The sequence below is a fragment of the Pseudochaenichthys georgianus genome, chromosome 7, assembly GCF_902827115.2.
Source record: "Pseudochaenichthys georgianus chromosome 7, fPseGeo1.2, whole genome shotgun sequence".
Taxonomy (NCBI): domain Eukaryota; kingdom Metazoa; phylum Chordata; class Actinopteri; order Perciformes; family Channichthyidae; genus Pseudochaenichthys; species Pseudochaenichthys georgianus.
The window spans coordinates 35,175,254-35,198,902 of record NC_047509.1 but is presented as its reverse complement, the minus strand read 5'-3'; the positions used below and the strand labels follow the sequence as shown (position 1 = coordinate 35,198,902).

At 43.2% G+C, this 23,649-nt stretch overlaps 1 protein-coding gene across 8 annotated transcripts in view; it reads left to right on the top strand.

Moving 5' to 3' along the window:
- tns2a (tensin 2a) overlaps window positions 1–23,649 on the top strand; it is an 87,552-nt gene that overhangs the window by 43,980 nt on the left and 19,923 nt on the right. For 4 of the 8 annotated variants that reach the window (XM_034087825.1, XM_034087827.1, XM_034087822.1 and 1 more), the window contains exons 4-11: window positions 15,057–15,095; window positions 15,497–15,538; window positions 15,919–15,968; window positions 16,803–16,986; window positions 17,166–17,216; window positions 17,315–17,437; window positions 22,641–22,705; window positions 23,211–23,294. In XM_034087825.1, coding sequence (XP_033943716.1) covers window positions 15,057–15,095; window positions 15,497–15,538; window positions 15,919–15,968; window positions 16,803–16,986; window positions 17,166–17,216; window positions 17,315–17,437; window positions 22,641–22,705; window positions 23,211–23,294 — 638 coding nt within the window. The remainder of the gene's footprint in view (window positions 1–15,056; window positions 15,096–15,496; window positions 15,539–15,918; window positions 15,969–16,802; window positions 16,987–17,165; window positions 17,217–17,314; window positions 17,438–22,640; window positions 22,706–23,210; window positions 23,295–23,649) is intronic. The other 4 variants (XM_034087826.1, XM_034087823.1, XM_034087829.1 and 1 more) reach the window with 2 other exon arrangements.

Genomic DNA, 23,649 nt, shown 5'->3' with positions numbered 1-23,649 from the left:
CACCAAATATGGTTTGAATCCAATTTAGAAAAAAAATTGCATTTTAACCGTTTTCTTTTTAGCTGTACAGAAATGTGGATACAGTCTGGAGAGGACAACAACCAGTTTGGCTGGTGGTCTGAACAGGACCTAAAAGGCTACAACCATGTTATCAGAACATCTTCTTTTGGAAAGATAAAACCTGAAAATGGTTAAAGCGAGCTTATTGTCAAAATACATGTGGATAAACTGAATGCCTTGGCAAGACTGATCACAGAAAGCAACAGGGTGTTGTTTATTAGCCTTTCTGTGACTGTCTCGTGGTGTTTATGTGGTTGTTGATTGGTTGTTAGATTGTGATATCCATCGTTGCTTCCCAGGAAGGGAGAGGTCAGATAAGGCAGGGTGGGGGAGGATCTGGCTGATGTGTTCATCCCGGTTGTTATCTAACCTCGTGTGAAGGGGGGAGTCTAAGGAAGGATGGATTTGGGCTGGCATCAATCTGTTACACTTAGAATTATAAAATGCATAATAAATAGATCTGAATAACAGATCCCAGCTGTCTGACTGCCTAGCTAATTAGCTTTAGCCCTCCTGCTACAGAGAATGGCCAGTTTAGTGCTGTTAAAAGTCTTATTAGTTCAAGGTGTTGCCTCACTTGCACCTGATTTGCATTTGGGAGCTATTACCTATAACCTTGCATATTAACTCCTTTTGTGTGCAGTCACACATCTGGATATCAGCCCTCTGTCATCTGTAAGCCATCCTGTTCTCCCCAGGCTTCTATTTACAAATCCACCGCTGTCTTTACTGTAAAGCTGGTGACGAATCTTTCATTAGACAACACTGTCTAGAATCCCGTCAGCTCCGGTTTTCTGGAAAAACCCTCCTACAGAGAAAGATATGTGATTATTGGTGGTCTTGTTTTGTAAATGTTATGTGTTTTTGTTCCCTTCTTTAACTATGTCAACAGCCCCCAGCTGACCCATCTCTGTTCTATACAAAACAGACTCTCTCTCTCTTGCACTCAAACAAACAGAAGGCCCTAAACTGTTTTTATTTCAGCATGTGCTTCTCTAAGAGAACAGTTCCTCTTATCTTCCTAACCCAAGTGGAACATCTAGTCAACAGGGAATTTGGGGGAGAGAGGGAGAATGCCCGGGGCCAGGGGCAAAGAGATGTGGGGAAGGCCGGGAAAGATACAGAGAGGGGGAATGTGGAACAGTGGGAGAAGAAGGGATTAAAATGAGTGAAATGCAGTCCGTGACAAGTTGACTGGCCTGTCTGTCTAATTAGGGAAGAAGAGGCCTTTCTACTAGGCGGGGGGGAAACCGTTACTGACTCCATGTACTGTATACGCTGATCAGCTGACTGTTGCCCTTAAATAGGTTTGAGTAGGTTTGCTTTGAGTTTCATCACATTTTATTAAAAGCTTAAAAGTCATCCAGATTCTGAGTTTATTCAACATCGTCCACTGTGCTAACAGAAAGGTTTTAGGAAAATATCCAATTGCAATCTCTGCCATTGATTTTGCAAGTGCAGTTGAAGTTGTGATGTTGTTTTCTATCATTTGGTTAGGAATTGTCAAAATCGTCAAACCACCGTTTCTGTGCTCCGTTATAACAAACGTTTAAAATACCAGCACTCAACAAGTAATCTCTTGCAGTATTTGAGAACAAAGAGTTCTGCTTGAGCCAGTCTTTGTTGGATACATTCAAAATGAGTTCAGATCAAGCGAAAGGTAAATCAACGGTATTTAGTTTCATGGTGCTTTTCATTATACTGTCAACCACTGTTGGCAAAAACTGGCCTTTTTAGTGGACGGACATTGCACAATGCTGCACTCTCTCTCAATACCGAGCAAGTTCCAAAAGGACCATTCTCCATTAGTCACTAAAACACAGGTTTCAAAACACCAAGGTTACCCTTCTAACAAGATGTGTGAGCGCTTAATCATTATCGCTACATCCAGTATGTCTACTCAAGCTCCCCTTTGGTACCAGGTCCTTTGCTCTAGTTGGGTTGCCACTGGGGAATGTACCCATCTCAATGTAGGCATTGTGCTTCACCTTCTAGTATTAACCCAGCTCGCTACCACATACTAACATCAACTTGTTGACAAAGAGGAATGACTCGAGTTGAGAAGACCCGTGCCGTACCATGCATTGGAAATGCGAAGAGACTTAAACTCTTATTTTACCAACTGGATCGAGATCCCCCAGGTCTTTCAACCTTATCCACTGAACATGTCCAAAAACATTTCACATCAAGGCTAAGCACTGAACTGTTTGCACTGCCTGCTCCATTTTACAAGAAGAGGATGTACAATCAAGTACAGATAGATACAACGGAAGTGGGGGAGGATGCCGGAATGAGAGGAAGAGCAACATAACCTTCCTAAAGCTTTCCGACGTAAAAAACCCTTTCATCGGGACAGTTGCTGTTAAAGTCCGGAACTCTTTATTTTTAGCAAAGAACATGCTTTCTAGATGAAAGAGAGACTGTAAAGAAAACAGTCTGCAAACAAATGTTACTTCTGCTTTCTTTGCTGGGGCCATTTTCCTCAAGTCCAAATTGTCCAGCTAACCGACACAGAGCAGAGGAAGCGATGAGGCGATGGAACGATGGAGTCATGGTAGAGAGAAGTGCCTCATGTTCCATGTTTTCCAAACACTGAGCTCTAACATCACAGCTGACCGAGCATCCCCCCGCCCTACAGACTTCCTGCCGAAAGGGTCAACTCTCTTCCTGATAGTTACTGTAAAATTGTTAGCTTTTAATTTAAACATTTTGATATCATCGCTGGCAATTGCACATTGTTTAGGGTTGGGTTAGGGTTCAACCTCTGATCCTATAAATAGACTATAATAAAGCATGTAGCAAAAGTAGACACTCAGAACCTCAATGCATTCTATTACTATTAGGCAAATAGATGAACATTGTGTTACGATCAGAACTGAAGTTGGTCAAAAAGATTTTACTCTGGAAAAAGTGAAAAACATAACATGTTATTTGGTGTAGACATTGTTGTCTTCATTCAAGGGACTTGTGTCCTGTGTTTCTCCACCACTGCTAAGTGTTAAACGTGTTTTGAGTACAATGCCGTCAGACTTATATTATAACAAGGCAAAAACTACCAAACGCTTATGGTTACAGATTGCTTCCTGTGCCTTAACCATCTTCTTAATCACTTTAAAAATGGTGGGAATCATCATATAAATGTAGCTTGGGGATATGTTTGACATAAAATAGTGATTAATATAGGGATTTAGAGGTTGTTGCCTTGGGCCCCGGCACTTCACCAGAACTTCAATGTTGTCAGTGAGTCATCGGGATAACACGATCCAACTGTATAGGTTTAACATTTCAGAGACTGTGAGTGTCCTTCCTGAGTCATCGCTGTATTACTGACGGCTCTTGTAATTGCCGAGATAGGCTAGCATGTTTTGAGTTAGAGCTATGTGTGCGTTTTATGTGTGAGTGTAGCGAGAGAGCAAGGGCATGAATAGTGAGTTAGCGATGTTGATGAGAGCTAAAACCATAACAGCTAGCTACGTTAGCCAAATTGGACCTCCGCCAGTCCGCAGTGTGTGTGTGTGTGTGTGTGTGTGTGTGTGTGCACGCATGCGTGTGTATGTGCATGCGTAAGCAGCACTAATTGGGCTGTGGGTTTGGCCCTTGTCCTATCTAACAGGAAGAGACCGTTTAAATATCTCTGTTAACGGGAATCTTACATATTGACACCCACGCTGGTGCAGGACATCACAGATTAAGGTGATATCTACACAAAACTAGCATTACACTTTTTGCTTCTCTATAAATGAAACTTCTGAATCAACAGATAAATCCCAGATAGACCAGACAAGGACTTATCCACACTATGTTGTTTGTGAGCTCTGCCAAAGGGGATGGGTCCTAAAGCAGAATGTCGGAATGATAAGGATGTATTTGTGTCCATATGTTGAACACTGCTGAGGTTGTAGAGGAGTGGAAGTCATGCTTTGGGGAATCATATCCATGCCTACTTATCAACGGGATGAAGGACAGATGCTCAACCGCAGAGAGAGATGGTTGATGATTAAACTTTATTGTCGTTACGTAGTACAGGTGCTATGTAACGAAACGGTTTCTCTGCATGTGACCCATCCTAGTGTTAGGAGCAGTGGGCTGCCATTATGTACGGCGCCCGGGGAGCCGTGTGGGGAACGGTGCCTTGCTCAGGGACACCTCGGTAGCACTTGGTCTTTCCGGGACTTGAACTGGTGACCTTCCAGTTGCCAAGCCCAGTCCCTATGGAGAGGGAAGGACTGTGAGATCTGTAATAATGCTGCATGTTGATTGGTTCACAGGACATTTTTATATTGTTGATCTCTGCCAATCTCATCCCAACCCATGGCTTTCTGCTTTGTTTATTTCCCCACATCTATTTGTGTCCAGCTTACAGCCATCAGCCCTTGTTTGGTTGGGAAGGAGGGTGAAGATGGGTGGATGAGAACAGTGCTGTTGTCAACAAATTATAAAACATATTTGTATTTGTTTGCTTTTAACCCATTTGCGATTAAATCAAATCTATAATGACTATTATTTGTGAAAAACCACACCAATTTAAAAAGGTATCACTTATGTTAAAATTGTTACAAAATGTTTCCGTATTGAATTTGCCCCTAATATGCATTTCTGTTTCTGTTGTCCATCTGCAAAGCTTCACGAGTACATCTGTGAGTGTGCATGTGTGTGTAGTCGTTGTCGTCCAAATAGAGCTCCACAACAGGGACATGTATCCCCTCGGGTCATTAAGGCTCCAACACAGGGACCCATGTGACCTGCGATATCTTCGGCTTCCCTCTCAGCTGCTCGGAGCAAAAACGCAACAGCTCGAGACACAGACCCCTTTCTTTCCTTTTGGGGTCAAAACAAAGTGTGGGAACAAGAGGCAAAGACCGAGCGAGGGAAACATGTGCTGAACAGGGAGAAAAAGAAAAGAAAAAAGAAAGAAAACACAGATAAAGGCTTTGTGATTTGGCCCCACGTACAGTAAAGCGCTAACAAGCGGGATATGGGACTCCTAAGTCGGGAGGATAGAAGTCTTTCACCCATAGGTGTTGTTTTTGCTTAACCGTTGCCTTGAAGTCCCCTTGTGCTTTGTGGGTTTCTCATGAAGTCCGCCTTGTCATGATTAAGGGGCATTAGACATGTGGGGTGCATTTGAAGGATAGTCATAAAGCTAAGCTAGGTCACGCTCAGCCCTGTCATAAAACCCAACCGGCGGCATTTTTTACCACAAGACATGCATACGAAAAGTTTTAAAGAGGACATTATTATGCTCATTTTCAGGTTCATATTTGTATTTGTGCCTCGACTGTGATATTTTTACATGCTTTAATATTCAAAAAGGTATTTATTTCTCTCATGCTGCAGCACCTAGCTCTTTTCACCCTCTGTCTGAAACCAGAGCCCAGTCTGCTCTGATTGGTTATCTGGCCGACTCTGTTTTGATTGGTCAACAACGTAGAGATGTCACGCTCCCTTAGCAAATCACGTACACAATGTTGGAGCGCATGACAATAGAAGCGTGAGTGTTTACATAGTGATGTCATTATGTTACAGAAGTAACCGGGGAGTTTCAGGCGGAGGGAGGGGGGATGTGTGGGAGAGAAACTCCCCTTTTGCAGACCATTTATATGCACATACAAAGCACACTACAGGAAAGAGCGGAAAGCATTAGGCTCCTATTTAATGTAATCTTATATTAAATGTTTGTCCCAGTGTTATATTAATGGGATCATGGACTTAATATAATATGAAAAACTTAATATAATATGAAATGCCATTGGCAACCATTTCGAGGAAAAAAGGTTTAGTCAGGCTGGCTAGACTTCCAAAGCGAGGATTTAAAACAGAGATACCTAATTGATAAAGCATGATAAATGGCTAAGTCGTAACTATTACATAAGTCTTCCCCAAGCTTGCACATGAACCCACATGACAAACAGCTTTCCAGACTATTTGTCTTTGGGTGAAATTCCAGTGCAACTGTACTAAGAAAGTCAGTAAGTAAGTAAGTGGGATGTTTTTAGAAATTGCTCCCCTAACCCTCGAAGCTTTGCATTACAGGATGTAATACAACCGCCAGGAGCAAAGGTACTGTTTTCCACCCACGTTAACCAGGAGGGCTTTAGTCAACAGGTCCGAATAGAGCATGTGATTGCCAACCCACCTCAGTTTTAAGTTATTGTGAAAAAACCATCTCTGTTACATATTTCCCCCTGCGTAAGAATGATTTTAATTTGCTCAGACAGCTTTTACCATACATTCCATTTACTGTTCATCTGTTTGGAATTTGAACTATGACAGAAAACAGGTGTACTCTCGGCAGGCTTGAGCAATGTTGCCTTGAAGGAAGTATAGGACTGTTTCGGTATTTTGAACATGTAGTTAACGGTACATTACCAGAATGCCATCTTGAGAGGGGTTTGGAGTTACTGTTATTACAACATGTATGTTCAAATTAGCATGGCAGTAGTTGCTTTGTTCTATTTGTACCGCCATGTGTCTAGTCACTTCTCTATAGGTACTTCATTGAAGCGGACATACCCGTCTTACTAACATTGTTTAGAGAAGGAATTGCTCTCGGGGGTCTTTATGCTCCGTTTACTTCAAGGCCCGCTATATGCTTCTATAGCTTGATCGCTGATGATGGTGATGAGAGGTCTCAAGGTCACGGCCAGCATCAGCTTTCACTGCTGATTTGTTGCAGCTTTCATCAGTGCCCTCTGATTGGCTCTCCCAAGAGAGCTTAAGGAATGGGGACACTATTTAGGCTAACCATCAAAGCAAATGTGGCATGTGTTTACATGTAGCTCCAGGGCGATTCGACCCGGATCACTATCTGTTTATCTACAACACATTCTTGCTGCATAGTTTGTATCATGTCTTCATACCTAAAGGACACATTGGTTGTTTGCCATTTACTCCGAATGGCCGAGGGACAGTATCAGGCGCATGTTGTGAAACAGTCGCAGTTTCAAACCCATTAACATTGCGAATTGAAACAATACTACATTGTTAGGTTAAGGCAGGGGTGGGGAACCTTTTTCCTCTCAAGGGCCATTTCAATTTTTTCAACATCCTCCGAGGGCCGTACAAATTATTGACCTCTGCTTAAAAATCACAGCCCATTCATTTGGCCTTTCTTTCATGCTGTGCAAAGAAAAAGCAACCTCTTAATCCAGATATCTTGCCATGCGCATGCATGCACGTGCACGGTGTGGCATGACCACCGAACAGAAAGATATGGACACAAGATGTGTGCAAATGTATTTAGTTTCCTATCCATGTGGACATTATTTAAGTGGGGGGGACCTAACCTCCTGTCCGGGTCGTCCGGGAAGATTTTTTCATAAATGTTGAAGTTAAAAGCATCAATCTGGTTCACTTTGAGAGCAAAATGAAGAGATCTATGGAAACATCTCTCACCACCCATATGAAACAGAACTGTAAGCAGATTTACTTTTTCTTTATGGATATTTTACAAATCACTCTCCTTTCAAACTGTATTCTTGTTTATTAATAACAACTTTTGTTTACTGTCATATAGTATTTTATACCTGTTTACTTTATTCTCTTGTTTTTTGATAACTATAATGATCATATAAAGATGTGCATTTACCTCACTGGTTGGAGAAAAATCTTCTTATATTCGTTAGCATAGCTAGCTAACCAGATGCTAATATCAACAAAGTTATTGACGGTATGATCAGAATGACAGATGAATAGATCGCTATTGGGCTTTCAACTAAAGACACATGCAGCCACGCAAAAACTGCGGCAAGTGTACGGATTTATGGGTAGGCCTACTGCAATTTTTGAAGTCCCAGAGCGGCGTTCTGGTGCTCTCCGTCAGAACTGCACCCCACGTGATGACACGTTAGGCTCGTGTTGTGTTCAAGGACCATGACCGTTGCCAGGAAAAACAGGCACTCGCTTGTTTAATTATTTTGCGGTCTAGATTTCTTAAATTTTTTGCGTGTGTTTATAAATTACCTTGAGGGCCATACCAAATGGTCTCGCGGGCCGTATACGGCCCGGGGGCCGGAGGTTCCCCACCCCTGGGTTAAGGGATAGAAGATGGTTTGGGGTCAAATGAAATGTTTTGGTAACTTAGGTCATGTTCATTATGTAAGGTGTAAATCCCAAAGCTCCCTCCAGAGGGAGTTTCTCTCCCCCCTGTCAGAAAATGCCTCCATTGGACTCCTTTGTTTACCTACGTAACATAGTGACATCACTATGTATCACACGTGCTTCTATTGGCTAGCGCTTCAAAACATTGTACGTACTAGGGGGCGGAGGTTTCCACACATCTCTAAGCAGTTGACCAATCACAACAGAGCCGCCAGTTAACCAATCAGAGCAGACCTGGCTTGGTTCTGGTTTCAGACAGAGGGTGAAAAGAGGTGCTGCAGCACAGGCAGTATGAGAAAAATAAAGAGCTTTTTGAACATTACGCCAAGTAGACATGTCACAGTAAAGACACAAAATATGAACCTGAAAATGAGCATAGTATGTCCACTTTAATTATGTAATGAAAAATATGTCAACGTTGACCTACAGTTTTTACACTCGACAATATTTCGGAAAGTGTTGGATCAAAAAATGGCTGCTGTAACAAAAACAGAAAATAAGAGAAAGCTGTGTAGTGAAATGGGTCGTGTGCACAGTATTTTGGAAAGACCCAAGGAGCAACCTGCTTAAGCATACAGTGTGTTAAAAACAGGTCTTAACAGATTGAACATTTGATCAAACAGTAATTCTGAACAAACAGTTACAGCCATAGTCGTTTCTCCTACTTTTTTTAAATATACTGTATAGAGTGCCACAGTGACACGTCCTAAAACACGGAAGTAAACTCCTTCCGGTTCTTTTATAATTTACTAATCATAAATCTAATCGATAGATTTATGATCGATAGATTTATGATAAGAAAATTATTCGGCTGAACAAAACGTGATCTGTCTCTTAAATGTGTGTCAAACACAGACCTTATTTCCGAGCTATTTTCCAAAATCCTATGGAGAGATTGCGTTGGGTTTTGTCGTAGCAACCGGAAGAAGCTTACTTCTGTCACTGTGGCACTCTATTCACAATTATATATATACTGCCCCACTTTCAAACTCACTGTGGCCGGCTCTCACAAACACACCAGCTTCTCACACTAATAACATACCAGGGCTGCTACCTCAGCCCTCTTGGAACCCACAGCTCTTAAGCCATGCGTTGAGAGTAGAGAGCTGTGCATTATCCATTAGCCATGCCTCGTCTGGCTTTGATGGATCAAAGGGCGTGTAAAGGGCTGCAGGACCCAGGGCCACTGCAGAAAAACAAAAAGCGGACAGATAGGGAGAGGACAGAGGGCTGACAGATGGAGATGGAAGGAAGAGGGCAGGGAAAGGGATGGAGGAAAGTGTGGGGGGGGGAATGCTGAGGGTTCTGGGGCTCACAGCTCTCTCTCGGAGTCACCAGCTGGACTGTGCTGAAACAAGGCAGCTGAGGGCAGCGTAACGACTAGGGCTACACCCTGATACCAAGTTTCATGCATATTGGGCCAGTCGGTCTTTTCCTTCATCCTGCTTACAAACTGTCAAAGAAACCAACAAACCACACAAGCCTATTACAAATATAAGTAAGTAATACATTAGTAAGTAGTATGCATTGTTGCTTTAGTCATATTGTTCACTTTGATGTCATTGAATTGCTCTGGAGCTTCTTCACTGTTTTACTTTATTTTTAAGAACATTTTAGGCATGTAACCAGCACAATCCAGAGCATGTTAGGACACGCATGTTGTGGGTCTTTGTCTTTTTTCAACGATATTTGGTTACTTGGAATCAAACCTATGACCTTCCAGTTTAAGACACTTAAAGACCAGGGACCACGACGACGTAAGAACAACAGTGGAGGTACAAAAGGAAGGCTGAAAAGATTTCAGGAAAGCTTTGCGGGAAGGCGGAAAGGTAAGAGGAAGACAAACAGGAAGGCGTTTCTTCGAAATCGATTAGAGTAGAAAAAACAAAGCGGAGAAAGGGGAAGGAAGTATTGAGATTGTAAGAAAGAGGAGGTTGAGAGAAAACACAAAGCAAGGTGAGGAGGTGAGGAGAAATTGGATTGAGACTAGGAAAACAAAGAAGTGGAAAGTATAACATTTGGAAGAAATAGAAGGGAGAAAAGAAGCTGCTATACAAAATGGCAAAGTAAAGAGGGGACGTAAAAGGGGATGAAAATTGGACGGAGAGATGAGATGGGTGGAGGTCTATTAGCAGGAAGTTTGTGCGTAAGTGTTGGCCTGGGGAGATGGAATCTGGTGTGGTGTGTTTGTTCTGGCTTAGCTGCCACCCTTAGCAGGCCCCTTCACTGGGCACTGGGAGAGAGGGATGTAGAGGGATACATGGGGGGGGAAAAGGGACAAATTAGAAATAAGAAGTAAATGTGTCAACTTAGGTATAGTGTGACGCATGCTGTCAGGAAAAGAAAGGGGTACACATTCAAAATGAGGTAACCGTTGTCATAACAAGTGGACATTTGAGACAATGTGGATGGTGTGGACTACTTCCAAGATTAAAGGAGAAACTGGAACCAGTGAGTCCAGAAGGTTCTCATTTGTCTTGTTAGACGCTAGTTGAATTGCTTGAATTTTCCTACGATACCACCAGATTTCATTAGGAGTTTTGTGGCTTCCATTTTAATGTCTGGCGCATCGAGCCCTACGAAGCAAGCATGAGGCGTTTGCTGACCTGGTGACATACAGCACTTACCCAACCTCTCAGTTTTCTGTGGACTTTCCACATTTTAACTATTCTTCCGGGATAGCGTATTGTCTCATCATCAAGCTTTATAAGGCTCAAACATTTCTTGCAGAGTGGACCCAAAGGCAGGAGACTACAGGCATCAAGAACTTGAATACAAACTAATCTAAAGAGGTAATTAAGTGCAGGTGGTGTATAAGCTCAGGTGAAGGGAGTGAGGTGATTAGGCAGGAGAAGAGGAGGATTCTGATTGGCTAGGAAAACATGGCAAGCACTTGAAGCAGGGAGGGACTAACGAGGTAAATGGAGAGTAGAAATAGTAGTTAATTAATATATTTTCCTTAAAGACATTTTAATTTAAAATCTACTACTCAGGGAAGAAGGCCAACCAGTTTTAATTAGGCCAAATTAATTCACAGTATCTATTACAAGCACTTTTGTTCATGTGTAATCCATAATAAAATATAAAATGATAGTTGGATCTTTGTATCTTCTTAATATTAGCAGAGAAAATGTAATGTTTTTACAACAATATACAATTAATCCTACCAATATAGATGGGAACCGGGTTGGGGGGTCCCGAAAATATTTCCAATACCCAAGGGGGTCCCGACTGAAAAAGTTTGGGAACCACTGGTCTAGAGTCATTCTCATTGATTTGAAAGGGACTTGTTGATGTCCATCCTCTGATCTAAAAGAAAACCCTGACAACTAAAATAACACTAATCTACATCAGCTTGAGGGAACTAGGACATGGTCATACATTGGGTTCAGACTGGGAATACATAAAGAACCACAACACAGGATAAGATTTGACATTCATTTCCCAGTGGAGAGAAACAAACTAACATTGTCCAGTTAGTCATTTGATAGCCGAAAGCGAACCGGTTTCCTGCGACTTCTGTCAGAAAAGACGAGTCTCGATTTAGCTCATTATCTGTCCGCCTGGCTTCCTGTTGATGTCCGTAGTTACGTACAAGCATAAGTAGGAGACCGAGCTTGATTTTAAAGTAAGAACACACACTGTACAACACACACACACACACATTCACTGAGGTGACACACCCTCAGGTTCAGGGCCTGTGCAACTTCCTTTTTGTGCACAATGAGATATACAAAAGCCCTTGCCCTTTTCCTGTATCCAAATAAACAGTCCAAAAAGGGCCATGAAGCAGGAACACTGCTGTGTGTGTGTGTGTGTGTGTGTGTGTGTGTGTGTGTGTGTGTGTGTGTGTGTGTGTGTGTGTGTGTGTGTGTGTGTGTGTGTGTGTGTGTGTGTGTGTGTGTGTGTGTGTGTGTGTGTGTGTGTGTGTGTGTGTGTGTGTGTGTGTGTGTCCATGTGTTGCGTGAGTTACGTAAGCATGACTGTGGCCCCCTTCATTAGGGCTGCTGTTCGGCTCCTGCTTCCTTTGGTCACAATTGGCCTGTAGGCTTATTATAACAGACATGGGAGTTGTATGTGTCACTCCGTATGTTTCTGTCTCAGTGCTCCTCCAGGGGTGTATTTGGCTTTTCATTTGCCCATACTTTACAAACATTTTCTAAATCATCAGCTGTACTTGTATTTTATGTGGCACTTGAGTGCTTCTAAGTAGTTTTACAGACAGTGTTTATCCTCTTTCTTGTGTAGCTCTTAAAAATGTCACTACTACCTCATTCACACCAACGCAACTCCGGTTCAAGCTCCGTGCTAGAGCTTTTCAGGTTCAGAACCCCTCACAGCTGACACCGACAACAACAACAATGGCCGATTGTGCTCCAGCTTCCTCTGTACCTCTTCGGAAGACCAGATTCCCAGCAGGTAGCTGGTCTCTTTAGTGGACCACTGCTGCTTGTTAAGTTTCTCCATCGTTGTGTACGCTGGATAAAACGCGGGCTTCTTGTTGTTGTTCAGGAGTTGATCTGCCCCTGCCCCCGCCTCGACGTAAGCGTGACGTATGCGGTGCTTTTGCTCTGGCCGGACAATTTGTTGGTGCTTGAAACGAACCGGATTCCGGAGCTAAGAGGCTGCTCCGCTGCGGTGTGAAGAGGAAAACCCGGTGCTTTTCAAGCTCCAGCTCCGAACCGGCCCTGAAACACCGTTGGTGTGAATCAGGTATACATGTTGTCCTCCCAGTCTGGCCTCAACAAGTTGCACTGCTGAGATGTCTGATATAAATAATATCCTAATGTTAGGTGGGCAGTGTCCCAGCTGTAGTCGATTTAAGACACAAGGTAAAAATGTTAGGATTTTATCTGCATTTACAAATTCCTGGTCAACAATACAATGGCAGTTACTGTTTGTTGTTGATTGATGTATTTAAGATAATTTGATCAGTGGCGGCTGGTAGAAAATATGTTTGGTGGGGCTATGGAAATAGGGACCAAACCATACTAAGGCGGTCCGGGGGGATCTTAGATGATGTTAGAGGGTGGGATGGGGGGGGGGACAAATTGAGGCTTAAAAATATGAGATAATCCATAATCTGCAGAGTGGTTAGCTATGAATCTTCCAAAACTGTGCAACAGTAGGCCCACTCAAACTGCAGAACATTGGTGCTTTGGGAACACTCAAATGATTTAATTCCCATTTAAAATCAGGAGACTAAATCTGTGTGTGTGTGTGTGTGTGTGTGTGTGTCATACTTGCCAACCCTCCCGGTTTTCGCGGGAGACTCCCGATTTCATTGCCCTCTCCCAGATTTACTCACGACTGTTTCCACTCGGACTTTAATACAGCTACACCATTGTTTGGTTTCCATGGTAGCGCGTCTCTTTAGCAGGGCGAGCAACTGAACAAGAATTGACAACTCCACCCTCTGCTCACTCCTTTCCTGTAAAATATAGGTCCAGCCCACACATATGCTCCATGGTGCTACAGGCATTGCCCTTACAACTACAATAAGCATGTAAATGTTAATCTACAGCTCCGGCAATCCACTAGCACCGAGACACAGCCATCCTCGACAACTACTGTAGCGTCACCTTGGATACGAGTCCAAACATCTCACAGACACACAGGCCAGGGCGCTGACACGGCTCCCTTTGAGCATCAGATCTGACGACGCTGATTGGCTGAAATTATGTTTCGGCGGCATAGTTTACAGATAGCAACAGTCAGCTTGTTGGCTGCTGCTGCTCTGGCTGAGGGCTCCTTTCTTACCGCCCGGACGAGAGAGGGTAATGATACACGCTGCGGCCAGGCAGGAAACATGTGACTTATCAGTAACTTTAGATATCGTAAAACAATTTTAAATGAGATTTTATTGTAGATTATACATTTTACTTTTACAATTATATAATATTTACCTTGTTCATTTAAAAAATAAATAAAAATAAAAAAATGTTTTTTTAAATATATTTTTTATTTTTAATGACAATCAAACATGTGGGAAGAGTGTGGGCGGCGGCGCCACTAGCGCCCCTATGGGCCGGCCGCCACTGTATTTGATATATGTTGTTATTACTTCTGTATGCCAAGTTTGAATTAGTTGAATTATTTAAATCATTTGAATTGATTACATCAAATTGGGCCGGTTGTTTTTTTCTAACCCCACTTACAAATAAACACATTTAACCAAAAACATAACCTCGTTGGCAGAGATAACTACTTTATTTTTTTTGTATTTTCTGATTCAAACCATTTTAACATTTTGAGAAACACCTTTTGCTTTTAACAAGAGTTAAGTTCTGGAACGTTCACTTACTTTGACAGTCCTGTTAAGCTAGCACCATGGCTAGCACCCAAGTTACAAGCTAACTTTTAAACATTTAACAGTCAACAAACACCTTTGCATTTATCGTGTATTTTCCATCTGTGGTGTAAAATCCAAAGAGGTATCTTATGTAACCTCTGAAATAGTTTTGTGTCATAACATATCTTCTCCGCGTGACATGCTAGTTTTCTTTACTTTGTTGTTAGCAAAGGGAACATAATAGCCTAGCTAACTGAGGCTAATGCTATGTAAGCTCTACAATAACAGGCTCATATGCTACTTAACAATATTACATTGCTAACAAGCGATTAGCCAACTTTTTTAGCAGCGACAATGTAGCACTGCTTTTAGTTGTTTTGTTAGTTTGTCGCTTCGAGTATAGCATACATTTCTACCTGCTCAAGCAATATATTTTACTGACAAATATGGGAATGGTATCAAGTCTTTAGTTTCAATATTAAATCAGACTTTGGTGTCTTTTGTGGATTTATCCATCTTCCTGTCTGAGGACTCTGTCCTGAAGCAGTTTTATCCTGTGTGTGCAAACCTTGTATTCACATGTGGCTGTCTTTGTGTGTTCCAGGTCACCTCGGCATGCATCCCAGCTCCCACCAATGATCTGGTAAGTCTCCTTCATCTCTTTTCCTTAGTAGCATTCTGTCTATAAGTGCAGTTTTCCCTCTCTGTCTGGCCTTAGTTAAGAGCTATGGCTTCCCAAAACCACTGCATGGTTTCCTCTTGCTGCATTCCTTTTGGGAAGCCGAGCCCTCAACCCAGTTTGAGCACAGTTTGAGCACTGCTGGATCCCAGAAAAAACTGTTGATGTTGCTACAGGAAGTAGTAATGTTTATCCATTAGTCTGTTTGTTTAATTAACTCTCCTTTCCTTCCTCTGTGTCCCCCTCATCTTCCTCTCTCTCACCTCCTTTCGACCTTCTCCATTTATCCAACGTCCTCCTACCATCCTACTCTTCACACCCTTATCTCCTATCTTCTACTTCCTATCACCTTTTCTTACATCCAGCAGCGTCGAGGGACCGCTCCTTCTCGACACATCCAGCACCTGGTGAGCACACTTAAACCTCACATCCTGTCTCCTTGTCTTCCTCAACTTCATACTTTTTTATCTGCATCTTCCATTTTCTGTCTTCACCCTCCACCCCCAGTGTCCATCTTGAAAATGTCCATACTTGTTAGGGAAAATGTGAAAATAACAAGAAAAAAAATGTTGAGGATCTAATAGGCAGCCTTGTTCATTACGCTGCATTTTAGTGCCAAGAACTCTGCTCTGTACTTGCTATCTTTCAAGTTGTAACACTACACAAATTGTGTTTGGTTCAAATGGCTTACTGGTTCATTAAGTGGAACATAAATAAAGCATCTGAGCTTGAATGGACCATGCATTTGGATAATGGGATGGCCAACTGTATCTTTTCTTTTTTACAGGGGTCCACCAAGTCTCTGACCTACACCAAACAGAGAAACACCCTGCCAAGGTAAACTTCATTACATTCATTTCTTATAATAAACATGTTTTTTGTATTTATTGAAGTACAAGTAACAAGTATGTTAGCACTGAGAGACAAGGGAGAAATGTTTGATCAACATGCCTTCATCTAATGTGTTTACAACTTAAGAACAACCAGGGAAAAAATAGTAAATGCATTTATGTTTCCTTCCAGGTGCAGTAGACTTTGTTTTATTGGCAAATGTTTAAGTCCTTAAGGGGAGAAATGTATTTTAATGTGCTACTTTTAGTTTAATTTAGAGCATATGGTGGTGGTGCATTACAGCCTCTTGTGGCTGACATGAGTATTACAACAACAAACAACAACATTTGATGTGTACATTTCAGGTTTAACTGATGGGAAATGAATACAATAAGAAAGGAACAAGAAAGATGTTTCCAGTTCCTAAGCCATAAACACATTATAGAACATATATATGATTTTCCTCCTCCTTCTGTATATTGCTTTGCTCCAGAGAAAACATATGTAATGCTAATAATTGGCTATGAGTTTCCACATCTGCACTGCTCCTCACTTTGCTCAAACCATTATCCTTTCATACTACCCTCCTCACAGTAATGGCAACCTTCTTCATCCTTTCAGGAAGGTTAAGTATCAGTCATGTGTAGGAACAAGTTGGCTTCCTTCATGTCACACATAGTATCCAATTTCTCTTTTTTCCTTTCATCCTCTATTTTCCTTTTCTCTCCATCCATGCATGCAGCCAGAGGTTTGCATCAGAGGTGTGTTCGTGTTGATCTGCTGCAAACAACCTATGACCTTATGCTCTCGTTCAACCCCCCTCTGCGTCTCCTCGTCCAGGAGCTTCAGTGTGGACCGTGTGATGGAGAGAGTCATGGAGCGCCACTACGACTTCGACCTGACCTACATCACCGAGAGGATCATCTCTGTGTTCTTCCCCCCGAAGCTGGAGGAGCAGAGGTACCGCGTGAACCTGAAGGAGGTGGCGGCCATGCTCAAGTCCAAACACCAGGACAAGTTCCTGGTTAGTGATTCCAGAAGTTCTTTGGTGCTTGTTGGTGCAGTGCTTTCACTTCCCTCCTTAGAGTGTTCTGGAGACACTTGTTGCACAATAGAGGAAGCCACAAAATATACTTGGCAACCCACAAATAAGCAGTTTGTTTTATTCTGTCACTCCCATGATTAACATCGTTTCTGTTCCAGCTCCTGAACCTCTCCGAGAGGCGTCACGATATCACACGACAATACACAAAGGTAGACTTTGTCCTCGCACATTTTGGGAGAATTCCGTGCACAGCTTTACATGAAATCACCTCAAACAACGTGATCTGTTTCTCCATCTCAATCGACAGGTTCACGATTTTGGCTGGCCAGACCTCCACGCCCCACCGCTGGATAAGATCTGTGCCATATGTAAGGCCATGGAGACGTGGCTGACCTCTGACCCCCAGCACGTGGTGGTCCTGCACTGCAAGGTTAGAGTTCACTGCCATTTAGCTTTTCCCCTAGACAGATGCCCCACTGTTTGCCAGGCTTTCAAACAGGCAGATGTTCCCAAATGTAGTTTTGTTGCTATAAATATGGATTTGTGAACACAGCTAATTTGCTAGTTTTAACCTTATTCTGCAGATTATAGGTGATCGGGAGGAAGACTGGGAACCAGTTCCAGCTACATGAAATTAAACATTTTTACAAGTGCCTTCACAATGTAAACATGCCTCTCAAACGATATTAACGTTAACCTGATGCAGGGAAATGCACCAAGCTGCTCTCCCCTCTTAATATGGAGCCAACAGGTGATCTTAATAACCTCCAATCAGCTCAGGGAGAGAGGGACACTCAGCTGAAATGAACAGAAAAAAGGAAATTAGTACCAAAGTCTGACCCCCTGATCCCACCGGAAGCGTCTGCGCTGCGGCGCGCTGCGACCTCCTCCTGCGTCATAACCCACCAGGCGCATTTCAAAACGTTGCGGAAGCGGAGCGTCGTGTGTGCAGCCTCGCAGTTGTTGGATGAACGTTCCACTTCCTGCCTGCGCTGCGTCAAAAACAGGATTCATCCTATATTTTAGAAATTCCTCGCGGCGAGGAGCTTCTGGGACGCTTCGAGCCGCGGTGCAGCGGGTCTGGTGGAATAGCACCCATTGACTAGAGTGGCCGCGATCGCTAAAAACGCTGCAGCCACAGCGCAGCGCAGACGCTCTTGGTGGGCTTAGGGGGTGAGGGTAGGTGATATTTATATTAAAAAACAACACTTAGTGCACCATATATTGTATTAAGTACAACAACTTTTATTTGTGCTCATAAAAGACATTACTTTAAATTGCTCTTGGATTAAAAAGGACATATCTTGATGGGGGGGGTTCGATTAAATGTGAACCTATAAACAAAATAAGACCTGGTTCCCTTAGGCAAGCATGTACGTTGTATAGATGGCAGTTACATCTGGTAAGCTAGTGCAAAGGAGTTCTTTAATTCTTAAATAGAAAATAGAAATGAAGAGAGCAAGAAAGTCTCTATACTGTCTGTGCATAAAGTGAAGGTGTGTAGTTCTCCACCTCCTAAAGAAAAGGTCGTCCTGAAAGTCTGATTGGCTGAGAGGGGAAATGCACCAAGCTGCTTTCAGCTCATAATTAGGAACCGACAGGTGACCTGAATAACCTCCAATCAACTCAGGAGGGGAGGGACATCCAGTTGAAAGGAATTAAGAAAGGGGAATTTCAACAAGTCTCCACAGTGTTAGAGAATTCTACAATACAGTACAAAACACACATACATTCTAAAAAAAGGATATTTTTAGCGTTAAATAAATAAATATGATTTAGTTCATACCTCAGTTTATTTGTTAATAAAGCTTCTTGTCAATACCATGACAGAAGTGTCAACAATAGTACTCTTATTCTCATTGCATATTCTTACTTTAACTTTGAATGTTCAATAAATATTTATTTCATCTTTAATTGTATTTATTTATAAAATAAAACAACTGTGCAAAATCTTTAATGACTAGTAACTTAATAAATGCTAGATTAATACATACAGTTAAAGTACAAGTATGAAGTAGCATAACATTAGAAAGTAAAACATTAAAGGGGACCTATCATGCCAAATGCACTTTTTGATGTCTTTTATACATAAATATGTGTCCCCGGTGCGTCGGGGAACTCACGCAGCGTCAGAAAATAAAACCTTTTCTCTTTTCCTCCGTACCCAAATCTTTTAAAACGGTGGTAGAACGAGCGGAAAAGGATTTGCTGCCGATCTGACGTAATATCGGATGGTGGACCCACAGAGAGTTGCAATCAGAAACAATGCCTGACGTGTTTTGGACGTAATATGGTGTTTTTTTACATTAGCATCACTAACACTCAGAGCTAACCTGTACTGGAGAGCACATGTGTTTAAAAGCAGGAAATAAAAAAAGGAACTAACCTTGTGATAAACCCACGAGAGAAAAAGCATTTGAGCTCCATACTGTTTCAGTAAATAATCCTTGATGTGGTTTAGAACAGGATGGCCTTTTATCACAGCAGAATTTAACTTATATATATATATATATATATATATATATATATATTTAGAATTCTGATCAGGCATTAGCTCCGCCTCCTCTTTTTTTTTTTTAAGCCAAGGACCCAAAATCTGCGTTTCTCTTAACAGGGATGGAATAGAGGGATATGAGGGATGTCTAAAATGCAGGATCTGTTTGTATTTTGAGCAAAACACATCATAGACATGTTTTTATATTTTTTTATATATCTGAGACCCATAATATATCCCTTAAAATAGCATGATAGGTGGACTTTAAAATGAAACTCAGGTATGCTAAATGACTGTACTCGGAAAGCTAGAAACATAGAAATAATATAGAATAGAATAAAAATACCAATCTCCCGGGGGGAGGTCACTGAGGTCGTCAAACAACTCCACAGTGGCAAAGCCCCGGGGGTGGATGAGATCCGCCCGGAAATGCTGAAGGCTCTGGGTGTTGAGGGACTGTCATGGTTGACACGTCTCGTCAACGTTGCGTGGAAGTCGGAAACAGTACAGAAGGAGTGGCAGACCGGGGTGGTGGTTCCCCTTTTTAAAAAGGGGAACAGAGGGTGTGTGCCAATTACAGAGGCATCACACTACTCAGCCTCCCCGGGAAAGTTTACTCTAAGGTACTCGAAAGGAGGGGCAGGCCGATTGTCGAACCTCAGATTGAGGAGGAACAATGCGGATTCCGTCCTGGTCGTGGAACGACGGATCAGCTTTTTACTCTCGCAAGGATCCTGGAGGGGGCCTGGGAGTACGCTTATCCGGTCTACATGTGTTTTGTAGACTTGGAGAAGGCGTATGACCGAGTTCCCAGGGAGTTACTGTGGGAGCTGCTGCGGGAGTATGGGGTGAGGGGGTCTCTACTCAGGGCCATCCAATCTCTGTACTCCCAAAGCGAGAGCTGTGTCCGGGTCCTCGGCAGGAAGTCGGACCCATTTCCGGTGAGGGGCTGTGCTTTGTCACCAATCCTGTTTGTAATATACATGGATCGGATTTCGAGGCGTAGTCGTGGGGCAGGGGGGGGTCTGCAGTTCGGTGGACTAAGGATTGCACCACTGCTTTTTGCAGATGATGTGGTTCTGATGGCTTCATCGGTCTGCGACCTTCAGCACTCACTGGATCGGTTCGCAACCGAGTGTGAAGCGGCTGGGATGAGGATCAGCACCTCCAAATCTGAGGCCATGGTTCTCAGCAGGAAACCGACTGTCCACTCCAAGTAGGGAATGAGTCCTTACCCCAAGTGAAGGAGTTCAAGTATCTCAGGGTCTTGTTCTCGAGTGAGGGAACAATGGAGCGTGAGATGGGCCGGAGAATCGGAGCAGCGGGAGCGGTACTGCAGTCGCTTTACAGCACCGTTGTGACGAAAAGGGAGTTGAGCCAGAAGGCAAAGCTCTCTGTCTACCGGGCCATTTTCGTTCCTACCCTCACCTATGGTCATGAAGGATGGGTCATGACCGAAAGAACGAGATCGCGGATACAAGCGGCCGAGATGGGTTTCCTCCGCCGGGTGGCTGGTGTCTCCCTTAGGGATAAGGTGAGAAGTTCGGTCATCAGGGAGGGACTCGGAGTTGAGCCGCTCCTCCTTCGCGTCGAAAGAAGCCAGTTGAGGTGGTTCGGGCACCTAGTTAGGATGCCACCTGGGCGCCTCCCTAGGGAGGTGTTCCAGGCACGTCCAGCTGGGAAGAGACCAAGGGGTAGACCTAGGACCAGGTGGAGGGATTATATCTCTTCGCTGGCCTGGGAGCGCCTTGGGACCCCCCAGTCAGAGCTGGTTGATGTCGCCAGGGAAAAGAAAGTTTGGGGCTCTCTGCTGGAACTGCTACCCCCGCGACCCGACCACGGATAAGCGGGAGAAGATGGATGGATGGAGAATAAAAATAAATATAGAATAGAATATAACCGTGATGAACAACTAACCACCTGGATGCTTATGTATGATGCTGCGACATGCTAACATGGATTAATATCAACATGTATGTCGATGACATTTGATTTGATTTGCTTGTGTCAGCTTTAATCTCTCCATCACTTATTTAAATGACAAATGAAGTCAGATAGTGCTGTTGAAATATAAGTTCTTGAAAACCATTATTAAAGAGTGCACACAATTCAGTTAGCCTTAAAATGAACCCTACAATCCACAAGAAACTCTGTGACCTCCATGTTTAGTGAGTCATTTGATGTCATCCTGCCAGGAAAGTGGTGCCAGCGTTACCAAAGGGAGCAGCTAGCACCGAGGGGAGACCGGGCTCCCACGGCCTATCCGCATGTTTATTTATTGCTTTTGGTCCGGAGAATTTAAATCCTAAAACCAGACTGCTTCTGTGGTCTGCTGACTCTCCATTACATTCCAGCTCCAGAGGCCCTTCTCTCTACAGCTGTAGAAGAAGAAGAAGAACTTACATGGGGATATAAAAATGTCAATTGGGGGACACATGGAGTAAAACAGGCTTTCATTTGTGCTCAGGGCGGAGGTGGAGTGTTAGTGGGGTCGCATTAGGAGTTTGAGGCTGGAATGTCTTTGGAATGTGTTGAGGAGCATCCAATGAGAGAGAAACAAGAAACCACAGGAAGCTTTTCATTTGCCTGTCCCCATGGGGTCTCTTACTGACAGCAATCACGCGTTGGTAGTGCAAACCACCATGCTTTAGTTATGGATGACATCAAACGGGATTGCCTTGCAGATACATTAAACATAGACGTAATCAGATAACGGTTACAGTTCATTTCAAGTTCAAGGAATGTTATATTATGAAGCACATGCATTTAAATACTTCACAATAACACCAATTATCTTGTTAAAAAGGCCTTATTATATTGGTCGGGGATGTCCCTTTCCTGTGGTGTGTTGGACAGGTTTGTGTGCATATCAATGATCTGCAAAGAGTCCAATCCGCTTTGTAATGCATTAGGTGGACACCTGATTTGTTAAACAAAAATACTGTGATGTTTCTTTTCTCAAATAATTTTGAGGTAATCCAAATGTCTCAGAAAGTAATCAGGTAACATTAGCACTTTACTGATGACTTTTCTTTACAGGTAGATAGTCATTGTAATGGATTACATGTTTAAAGTAACCCTCCCAACTATGCAGGATCAAATCTGCACACCGTGACTTTGCCTCCTCTTCCCCCTGCAGGGCAATAAAGGTAAAACAGGCGTGATCATCGCGGCCTACATGCACTACAGCAAGATCTCTGCAGGGTGAGTGTGTTTCAGTTTGTGTGTTCGAGACCTCCAATGAAACACCGTTTGTTCATAAAACATCCACACATCAAAGTGTATTGAACACATCGGATTACATTTCACATGTACATTTCCAACGTGCTTAAAACATAGCAACAGTGTGTCTCGTGTGTGATGTGTGTACCTGCGGCACAATGCTTTCCATTCAGATGCTGTTGATCAGTCGTTTTGATAAATGAAGCCCGGTGGGTTTAGCGCAGGAACAGTGGAAACGGCTTCATCCTGTGTCCAATGGCAGCTGTATCCTCTCCGTGTGCACTCTGCTGCAAGTCCCTTGATGGAAATGTGTGTGTGTGTGTGTGTGTGTGTGTGTGTGTGTGTGTGTGTGTGTGTGTGTGTGTGTGTGTGTGTGTGTGTGTGTGTGTGTGTGTGTGTGTGTGTGTGTGTGTGTGTGTGTGTGTGTGTGTGTGTGTGTGTGTGTGTGTGTGTGTGTGTGTGTGTGTGTGTGTGTGTTTGTGTGCAGGGCGGACCAGGCTCTCAGTACTCTGGCCATGAGGAAGTTCTGTGAAGATAAGGTGTCCTCTTCCCTGCAGCCGTCCCAAAACAGGTAGAGGCCACGAGACGAAATGAGGGGAAGTGGGCCGGGGGTCGATGAGTGGTGGTAGTGGGTGTGGTGGGTTGAGACTATCCTTCGGCATAGTAGAGGTTGGTAAATGCGTCCCGTAGCTTCAAGCTCTTCATACGTATAACTTCTGCATTTCCCTTTTCACAGCAGACTTCTGACATCTTAACAAGAGGATTAATGATGGCCGCATTCCAATTAGCTTCCTTTAGAGTCAGGACCCGGTGTGTTGCATGCTGGCTCACTGGTACACTGGAATATAATGGAGCCCTTGGTAATGCTTTTAGGAATACCTTGCTTTACGACAGCAGGCAGTTGTAGGTAAAACAGTTTGTAATGT